This window comes from Plutella xylostella, chromosome 5 (genome assembly GCF_932276165.1).
Source record: "Plutella xylostella chromosome 5, ilPluXylo3.1, whole genome shotgun sequence".
In the NCBI taxonomy this organism is placed as follows: domain Eukaryota; kingdom Metazoa; phylum Arthropoda; class Insecta; order Lepidoptera; family Plutellidae; genus Plutella; species Plutella xylostella.
The window spans coordinates 120,617-131,629 of record NC_063985.1 but is presented as its reverse complement, the minus strand read 5'-3'; the positions used below and the strand labels follow the sequence as shown (position 1 = coordinate 131,629).

Sequence of the window (11,013 nt, the reverse complement as noted above, 5' to 3'; positions counted from 1 at the left end):
TTGCAGTCATCAAATATGTATGGGATTTCGAATGTCAAAAAACCAATAATATAATGGACAGAGTATAATAAATTAATTAAATAATACTCATACATATTCATTTTGTCGATAAAAAAAATGTGTGTTCAGATTTATACATTACGTTTAGCTGTGGTTTAGGTAAGCAAGTACCTACTTGAAGGATTTTTTTATAAAATCGAAGATAAGAAGTTTTTCTGTAAACTCTTCACTCTTCTTTGTAGTCACTCCCTTTACGCTTTCTATACCACTTCGGCAACAACCACTTTGTATACGTATAGAATATGATAAAGTTTGAGCCTTAACATTTTCGATTAAAGTACTTAGGTACCCTAGGCACAATGAACCGTGTAGGGTAGAGCCGGGCGGTGTCACAGACAGCGCGGTGCCTCCGCCCGCTTTGTGAAACCCTAGCCTTATCACTACTTGGGATCTTTCCGCTAATTATATAAGCCGTGATAGACATCTCCGATTACGGTTAAGATAGGTCTGTTTCACCAATAATTAATAAATTACGATGCAGTTTTATAGTTAAAAAGTTGACTATAATTCTGCACATAAGAGCATTTTTTATCAAGTTCATAATAGTTTTCGCTACAGGCTCTACTGAAGTAGATACGCATGAGAATAAAAACTTTTTTGTTTTTGCTAACTATAAAAACCTGTAAGTACGTGATAGACAGTATTATGAATAGTAATTATCAAAAGTTATATTTCATTAAAATAGATCATTATTCAGTATTACATTTTCACTGTGGAAATATACACATGAATAGTTCATGAAATAGCAGAACCGGCCCTGCATTCACTTGATTAGAGCTTCGGCACAGAGCGCTCACGCGGGGCCATTACCTCGATTGCTGATTACAACAAATAGTAGAATAATGCCGCCCAGCACCCGTCACCATTGTCTCCGCTAAAGCAGTTGTTATGCAAACAGGGATCGAATGATTCACACTGGGGTGGATACCTTCATATTCACATTAAATTTAATGGAAGAAATATACTTAGGTAATTAATTTTCTATTTAAATGTAGTAAATAGTATTCATTGTTCAGGTGGCTGATTTGTAATTTAATTACTTACATAGCGAGGAAGCAGTGCTCGTTCAATCGGGTAAGCAGTAAGCACCCGCTTTACTCAACAAAGACGAGGAAATAAAATACTATACCCATAGATCATCTTACTATGAAGAAAAACGTCGTCAAAAAACTTAGATCTGGCACATCTAGATGCGTAAACTTCAGGTATTAGTCAGGTGGAAGGAACTAACACCGCCCACTGAGAACAGAATAGAAGGTCCATATCATTATAAACGACTAATTACGACACAATTATACATATAGGTACAATGCCACACCCTCACATATCATCGCACCTTCCGCCGAGTCCTTCCCAGACAACCTTGTTAACGGATTCCAAATTAGAAAAGTTCCCGCCGTAGTACCGACAGGGTTTTGAATAATTAAGTTGCAAATTAAACGGGATTTGTTCTCCGTTCAAACAAGTCTTTCAATGTATTACTCAATTGTTCTCGATTCAAGTAAAGTTTAGCGCAAGTTTTCTCATTAAGCCATTAGATGGAGCTAATCGATTCACTCGAGTACTCGCGAGGCTTCGAACTGCACTTTCGTCCGTGTAACTGATGTGTTCGATTTAACTTACTCATACTAGTTGGTTCGCTGATTCTAAGCTGAGATAATTTAGTGAAAGCCGAGTCAAACGTAAAATCGGCCGTTGTTACCTTTGAGCCGTGTCATCCTGTCAGGTATTCCGTGTACCGACGACATTTTAATTTGTTAAACGGACATAAATCATGTTGGCGAGTAGTGGCGAGTGGGCGGCGGTAATTACGTATTGACGACGCATACGGACCGTGTAATCACGGACCGCCACGCCCCCTGGCAGACGGTAATTAACTTGTCAAATATCTATTCTGTTGAATAGCCTGTTCTTCATTTCTTAGTAAAAAGCTTATTATCTGTTTCGTAGCATCGAAGTTCAGACGACATTTATTGAAAAGGTATTCTTAATTACGAATAATATTACGTTGTAATTTTACTACATTAGTGGTAACCTGACAATTAGTAGCTCTTAACTTATGAACAGCTAAGTATGCTGCTTTTGAATGCCAATTATTTTTTTAAGTAAATAAAAACCCATTCAAATCAGTTCATTATTTAGTGTCGCGGGAATATTGTCGTCCCGAAAAGTTCCGTTCCTTGGCCGATGATTGACGACCCCGTCCCGGCCAGCATCAAATTACTTCCCGCCGTCTCGACGTTATAAAGGAACTCTTTGATGAGTTTTCTTCATCAAGTGCCAAATAAACGATGAAAGAAAATCGAAAAGAGTCATGATCAAATGATATTTATTTGTTTCTTTATAAAAGGTTTTTTTTTTACTTTAACAACTATAAAATTATAATCCATTTAGCTAACAAGAAATAGTTTATGTATACTTAACTGCATTTATGTTTACCTTTTATATTTATAATTTTCATAGTTAAGCTCGCTAGCAATGAAAACGTTTCAGTGACATACCTATAGCACCAAATTACTCTAAAACGGAAAAGGCTCTAGCTTAATGACGCCGTCTGCAATATTGAAGTACATTGAACAGTGCATCAGTGTAAGTACTATCAACTACGTTTTTAAATATGTCGCTAGGTTTTATGTTTTGAATGACCTATTTACATACAAAATACGTAATACAATTATAGAAGGCGTCGACTAATGTATGCACCGGAGTTACGATATGTCTCAGCCGCTCATTCCAGGTGGCCGCGCGTGGAGGTGCAGACATCACCTCCCGCGTGGGCAGATATGAGCCGCCACACGCATCCCCGCGCGTGTCACTCATACGCGTGATGCAGTATACAGTAATAACATGTAAATTAATTGCGTAGATAAATGTAGGAAACTTTTTCAAAAGCTTATTTATTTTCTTATGAATTAAATTTAAGAATGGAGTAATACAGGCCAAAGAGGCAAAAAAGATTGACGCAATTCCGATGTTAATAATAATTAATACTTATGCAATCTACACACGAATACGAATTAGTGGCTTTTATTCAAATAAAACCACTCTAACTCTAACCACCATTTCAACAAATAAATATGGAAGTGTATGCTTATAGGTTTTATCTAAGATCTGAAAGGTGGTTCTGCGATAAGAGTCAGTGTTTTCAGCTAAGTATATAGCATTGGTTGGTTACTCTTAAATAGTTTGACGTTAAATGCAGATAAAACCAAGTATATGTCCTTTTCTATTCGCAAACCTCGGAAATCAATTCAGTCCCTCAAAATCCGGGCTCACATCTGCCCTGGCGATGCTTCATCCGCTTCACAGGATTGCAACTGCACTCTACTTGAAAGTGTCGATAAAATAAAGTATTTAGGAGTTGTTATCGACTGTAATCTTACATTTAAGTACCATATTGCCAACCTTACCCTAAGAATAAGAAGACTGATGGCAATTTTTAGCACTTTACGCCATGTAACTAACCCTCGTCTCCTTAAAATGGTATATTTTACGCTTTGCCAATCAATACTTACGTATTGCATTAATTCTTGGGGAGGTACGTTCAAAACGTACTTGCTACCACTTGAGCGCGCTCAAAGAGCAATACTGAAAGTAAGCTCTTTCAAGCCCATCAGATACCCAACTTCCGACCTATTCAGAGAATGCGGTGTACTTACGGTGAGGCAGTTATATATCCAGTGTGCTATAATTCGGTACCATTCGTCTACGCATTATTCTCCCTCCTGTGCCACCATCGCGACCCGTCGTTCCCATAACATCTCTAAAACTGAAGGCTTTAAGACTTGTTTCATTAACAGATTAGAGACCTACCTTGGTGGATTTCTTTATAATGTTGCTAACAAATTATATAATATTCATGCTCTTAATAAATTTGAAATCAAGCGAATAGTTTTAAACTGGCTCAAACCACTTAATTATGAGGAGACAGAAAAATTATTAATATCCCCCCTTCGGGGATAATGTAGTTCCTTCTATAATGAAAATACTGTAACTCAAATTAATTATCTGTGAGGTATAGCTGCTATTGCTTATAAATTTAGTCTACTAACTAGATACCTACATATATATAAAAATTAATAATCTTAGTGATTATATACATACATATATGATACAACATTCAAAATTGTTTTTCAAAAGATATTATAGTTAGTTAAGTTTGCATGTTATTTTTATTTTTATAATGTTCTTGTTTTGTCAATACTTTTGTCTGTAAAATTGTATACATTCACATGCTCTTACTTAGATTTAACGGAAGAGCTTGTCACCTATATTACAGGCCTTAAACCTAGTTTAGGTGGCAAGGTTTACCATATTTATAGTGTTCACTCGATGTATATTTTTACATGTTTTTGGATCAATAAATGATTTATTATTATTATTATTATTGGTATTTACTTACACTACTTCCGCAATAATTCATGTAGGCCATCGTAGTTAGTGTTTAGTAGGTATATACCTCAGTTGGTTGAGTCATGAGTGATGAGTTATGAGTCATGTTCGTCTAGCATCAGAAAGAATTGGTTAAAAAAGGTAAGCAATAGAAGATTGTTTTAACAGCTAATCACAATGGTAATGTGTTATGATTATTAGTTTGAATAAGTATTAAACTGTGCTTACACCGTATTATAATCAACAGTTGGAGGATAGGTGTAATTTATCACTGACGTGCCCGTTGCCAGGTATATACCCGACATACTGATTGTTTTTCATTACGGGACTAACTCTGAAATCATGATTTAGTTTTATTTATTGTGATTAGTGTTTTAAATTAGTAGGTTGATTTGAAGTGTAAAATAGCTGGTACTTATAGACTTGACAATTTAGGACGTTGTTAAACAGATAAGATAATAATAATTACGATAGGTTTTGCTCACGTAGTTACGTGGCTCGGCTTGGCCTACGGTGCTTGCGAAATCCAATGAAATCTTCTGATTCACTCCCGAAATTCACTTTTCCCTTTATATAATTCCTAATGGCAACTGGTAATATTTGACCGATATTTCCTAAATAAGTACACAATTATTCCGATAATCGCGACCGCGCCGAATTACAAGAGATTAACAACCAGACTAAGGCTGACAACGACTACGACGACTTCTTGTCAAAGTAAAATTAATCTACCCAAAAAAGGAGTACTTACCTATATTGATTTCAATCTACCCACATACAAATATTAAAAGTGTTCGAGAACCGATATCGAACACATTAATGATGTAACCAATAAAATGTGTATACAGAAACCACTTAATCGTCAATTGTCAAGCCTTTAGACAGGTTATTTCCAAAATGGTAAATAATTAGAAGAACGGGGGTGACTCAGGGTTTCATTCTGTATACCCTTCATTGAACATCCAATTGGGGTAGACGGGTTCGCGAGTGGAGACCACGAACATGCAAACGCAGCGTGGGACCCCCTCCTGCCCGCTGGACTGACGACCTTAGGCGGGTAGCTGGTAGTTGTTGGATGAGGAAGGCCGAGGGCCGAGTGTTGTGGCGCTCCTTTGGAGAGCCCTATGTCCAGCAGTGGATGATTATTGGCTGATGATGATGATAAACATCCTGTATATTTATGTTGGTCCCATAATGAAACATACTCTCAGTACGTCGGGAACAATGACCTGGGTAACCATAACCTCTCTCACATAATCCATTGTCGTGCCGCATGCGCCGGCGCAGCCAGCATGTCGTCGCTGGCGGGGTCGAGCGTGGCGCTGCACGTGCGGCTGCTGCGGGGCGCGGGGTTCCTGCGCGCGGCGCGGGGGGGAGGGAGGCACGTGACGTCACTGCACGACGCCTACCGCTGCCTCGCGCTCGCCGCCACCACCACCTACCTGGTGCAGGAGCTCATTTATGCTTATCAGGTTTGTTGGCCTTTTTTATCGGAAAATTCCTCCAAACCAATCCAAACTAAAGTTCTAAAACAAAATTATTCTTGTGAAAGAAGCTTTAAGGGAGTCCAGGATAGTGACCGAAAGAAGCTTGCCTGAGTACAAACTGTGCCTTAAATACAACTTACGATGAACCCTGGACAGTGGGAAGTCAGCCTCTGAAAACTTATGAGACTTGCTAACCCTTAATCTCCGTTGGCCAACCCTAGAACGGCTCTAAGTTTAGTGATTTTAAACCAACTCTCTAAGAAGAAGAAGTTGCTTTTTCACTTGAACAAGCTTCCCCCTTGCACCCTTTGCTATTGGTAGTGTGTTCCAGGAGCGGCGTGTGATGGAGCGGCTGGCGCGCGTACTGTTCCTGCTGCTGTGCCACGTGACCTCGCTCGTGAAGCAGCTCGTGCTGGTGCTGGACGCCGACCGCGTCGACCGCCTCATACAGAGTCTGGATGGTAAGGATACTCTAGATTTATTTAATACTACCTATAGTTTCATATGAGCAGAGATATTTTCTTCAATCTGTATCCATATCCGAAATGGAATCCATGGAATTGTTTGGCCATGAGAACTCTGGATGATTGAATAATCGTACCTAGATATAATGATATCAATGTCACCATCATCAGTCACCCACTACTGGACATAGAAAGTTCAACGACACTCTGACCTTGGTCTTCTTAATCCGTGTAGCCATTACTGGTCACCCTAAGGGCTTCAATCTAGCGGGCTTATGGAGGTCACACTCTAAGTGCGTCCCTTATTGTTTTTTCTTTCATATTCATGCAGTCTACCTAATTTGCTTTTTACCTATCATCGTTCATTCCATTGTATCCCCTCAGATCCGCTGTTCAACCTGGGCGACGCGCGCTCCACGCTGCAACTCCAGGCCACGACGCGCGGCGCGGCGCGGCTGGCGCGGCTGTACGTGGGCACGGCCGTGGTCACGTGCGTGCTGTGGATCGTCTTCCCCATCCTCGACCACGTCAAAGGGAACCCTGTTGAATTCCCGCTCTATATATATGTGGACACTAATAGGACCCCTACGTAGGTCATTTAGGAGTGTGTTGTGTAACTGTAAATAGCATACATCGGGCGAGTTAACATCATACGGCTGACCTGTGTGTGTCATGTCAAGTAACAAGCTCGGGTGCAACTTCTGGTTCTTTTTGGCTAAGTTTTGTTGGACGACATGTATTGATCCATTATACACTTTTTTTTCAGATTTATAGTAGTCTTGATCTACACGTATCTGGTAACGTCACTGGTTGGAATAGCCAACACTTCAATGGACGCTTTCATGGGCACAATATTGCTGCAGAGCAAAACTCAACTGAGCATTCTACGGTGAGTAACCTAACCATATTTTATTACGAATATGCTATGGTATTAGATGCCGCACGATTACATCCGATCGGATAAAATCATCATCAGTGATACCAATGATTTCCAGGGACAACCTGGAGAACTTGTTCGAGTCAGCGGAGGCGGAGAGCGCGGGGGGCGGCGGCGCGCGGGGGGAGGTGCACCTGCGCCTGCTGCTGCGCTGTCTGCAGCACTACAACAAGGTCGTCGAGTGAGCATCGTATCCAACACATCATCAGTTTGACCCTTCATACTTTACGGTGGTTCTAGCCTTCCTTTATGTTCTGTGAAGTCTCGCGAAAGATAGAGGGCTACTACTAATCTGTAGCGGCGCAAACCTTGAATGATTTTCCTATCAGTTAAATCACCAGGATTTTTATCTGCATCCACAGGACGACCAAGTTGTTCCAAGACATCTTCGGAACAGCCATCCTCGTGCAGTTCACCATCGGTGGCTGGATCCTGTGCCTCGCCGCCTACAAGATTGTCAGCGTAAGTGACACCTATCTGTGATAGGATCATCATCATCAGCCACAGTTACAGACAGACAACTGCAGGATGTTGGCGTTTTAGAAAAACATCTCAACGCTTTGGTATCAGCTTATTTCTTATCCCACGATTATCTGCTAGATGTCGAGGGTCATCTGTTTAACGAGATGAAAACTAAATAAAACTAATAAGCTTATATTTTAACCAAAAGTTTACAATTTTATGAAAGTTACCCTTAATTAAGCCCACGGGTACTAATAAAGAAATTAATAACATCTAAATATAAATTGTTCCAGTTAAATATGTTTTCCATCGAGTTTGCTTCAATGATCCTCTTCATCATGTGCATCCTCACGGAACTGTTCATCTACTGCTACTACGGCAATGAAGTCAGCGTCGAGGTAACACTCTTTCTACCCATCTATAACTTAGGTAGGTACATAATGACATTGTGATTTATTCTACACACCTATCTATAAATTTTCGGTCAACTGTAAAAATCTGGAGCTCTACAACTTGGGTAATATATCTTGAAATCCCGCCCCGACTGTTAGACTAAAATAATAATGAGAAAATGTCCGCACGCCTCCGTCCCGTCCGCTGGGAGCTCCAAAAGAGAACATAAAACTTGCCGTAACCGTAACTAGATATCTCTAAGAAAATATTCGGTCTGTCTTCGTGATAAATGTGTTAATAACAAGTTTTTATTATTCTTCTCTAACGGACCAGTTACAATCTCTAATACTACGTTTAACCGACTTAAAAAAGGGAGGCTCTCATTCGACTGTTTTTTTTAAATATATTCCAACGTAAAAGAGAGAAATAAGAAAAGTAAATGATTTAAGTTACATATTTCATTCAAAGGAAGTGGAAAATTCTAACAAACCTTGCTTCATGATTTTCAGAGCGAGGGTCTGGTGAGCTCGCTGTACCTGACGGGGTGGCGGCGCGCGGGGCGGGGGGTGCGGCGCGCGCTGCTGCTGGCCATGGAGCGGGCGCAGCGGCCCCTCGCGCCCACCGCCGGCCGCGTGCTGCCGCTGTCGCTTAACACCTTCATACAGGTATGTGCCCCTGGTACCTGCAGCCATGGACCGAGCGCAGAACCTCGTACCTGCAGTACGTTGGAATCATGCATACAGTGCGCCATCGAATAATGTCACAGTCACCTATTCTATGATAAATTTACTTTGTTTATTCCACACAATATGTACTTATATCACATCGCACTTTCGCTACAAGTTCCTTACATAACAGACAACTTGTTAACGCATCCCAAATAACTAAAGTTGCTAGCTACTATCGTATTGCCGGCAGGGTTTTGAATAATAGTTGAAAATTTAACATGATTTCTGATCAATTCGAAACAGCCATTATAAATAAAGTTCTAGATTGTATGCTTTAAATATGGTGTGGTTCACATTATTGTGCTTGTAATGCACAAACTTAATTATCTCGGAATAAAAAACAACTTCTAACATAAGCCCAGCTTTAAGAAACTGGAAACCTTCGGGACACAAACTTTTTAATATATTTTTATCTTGTTCAGACTTTTTCAGTAGAATTGAGTATTTTACGAGTACCTACCTAAAATTTAATAATATATTATAATATATAGGTACGGTTAAGTAAAAGTAAGTAAATAAAATCCGTCGGTCTTGCATCGTCATAACAACGTCATACTAAAGGACCTTTTTGTAAATTTTCAGATACTGAAGTCTTCTTATACTTTCTACGCCGTGCTGCGACAAACCAAGTATGAGGAGTAAGTGACCAAGACGACCATACTGAGGAGTTGTACCAGTAGAGCAGTAGACGAGAAATACGTAATGTAGTTGTTTACTAAATATAAAGTTTATAATACATAGTAAAACATAGATTGTACTCATTCGTGTTTTGTAAAACAGTAGAGTAGGTAAGTATAAAGCATTATCTTTCATAGTTTTCCTTGCAATTTTTAACAGTTTTCCCTATTACCTAGGTATAAAACAAAACTTATTTCATGAAAACACAGTATAGTTAGATATTTTCAAGCAGAATATTGAATACACCGCATGATGAACAAAATATTGTTCGTATTCTGGACCAGACTGGCCATTTTCTTTTTCTTTCTTTAATGAACACGCTCTAGAAAATTGTTTTAGCGAGTGTTAGTTGGGAACTTGCCCCCCCCTCCCCCGCGCCCTCTCCCCGCCGCGGACGTGACAGGAAACTAACCAGATGTAACTTTCCAGTAACTAACATATAACTTTACGGTGAGACGTTAGGTCAATTATTATTTTTCAATTCGACTGGACTAGAATTGATAACTATATTTACAAACTTCTACGTATTACCGTGGAAATAAACCTCGAATTCTTGGATAGCTGTCTCCAATATTATAATTATCTCCTATCGGAAGCTTGCCAGATATTAAACTCCATACTTACCAATTAAATTGGTATTTAAATATTTTTACGGCGTCAATGGGTAATGCAAAACTAGACGCTACTGCTCCTAGGTCCTTGGACTTGCTGCATTGGCTCTTTAGTTACCGGAACGGGGTCGCAGGTTTCCGCCTCTGCCTCAGCTAGAGGCAGCTAGATCCAATTTATCAGGTATTGTGTTTACCAATCTATACTGCTTCACGGAATAATATATTTACTGGCTGACGGCGACGGCTGGAGGATTCATTGGGCGCCGGCTGTCTGCAGCGCCGCGGCGTGACGCGTGGTGCACGGGCCTGCACGGTGCTGGGAGTGGTTCATCACCATGTATAGTGTGGGTTTTCCAAATAAGTCGAGTATGTAAAAAAAAATAAAAAAAAAAAATATATTATTTGCTCCTTTGATTTCCACAGGGTAATGTACTTGTTGACCCAACTTTTCAAATAACCTCCCAAGTTTAAAACAACAGTTATTATAAACCGTGTTGAGCTGATCATCATATTGTTACGAGATGAAAAGCGTTATAAACATGACACAATGGTTCATTAAGGAAACGAAATTAGATATTTCGCCCTCATCCATTGCAGAGATAATTTCGGACTAACGAAGCGGCGTATTTTCTTGAAGAAATCGCATTTGTTGTTAATTGGCCCTCCGCCGCCGCCGCCGCCGCCGCCCGTGGGGATGAGCGATCGCTCGCGATGAAGGTCTGGTTGCGTAAGAATGATTTTGATTAAGACTAAGGAAATAAACATCTGACCTTTGTTGTGTTGATACAAAAGAACAATTAG

The 11,013-nt window shown here is 40.0% G+C and overlaps 1 protein-coding gene across 1 annotated transcript; it reads left to right on the top strand.

Annotated features, from left to right (window-relative positions):
- Nucleotides 1-1,992: 1,992 nt before the first annotated feature.
- On the top strand, nt 1,993-9,575 carry LOC119692395 (odorant receptor 94b). Its single transcript, XM_038112886.2, has 10 exons — nt 1,993-2,041; nt 5,740-5,924; nt 6,271-6,400; nt 6,788-6,992; nt 7,170-7,292; nt 7,399-7,521; nt 7,703-7,802; nt 8,096-8,200; nt 8,705-8,860; nt 9,506-9,575. Exons 2-10 carry the CDS (start codon nt 5,745-5,747, stop codon nt 9,563-9,565), a joined length of 1,182 nt encoding a protein of 393 aa, XP_037968814.2. The 5' UTR covers nt 1,993-2,041; nt 5,740-5,744; the 3' UTR covers nt 9,566-9,575.
- The last annotated feature ends 1,438 nt before the right edge of the window (nt 9,576-11,013 follow it).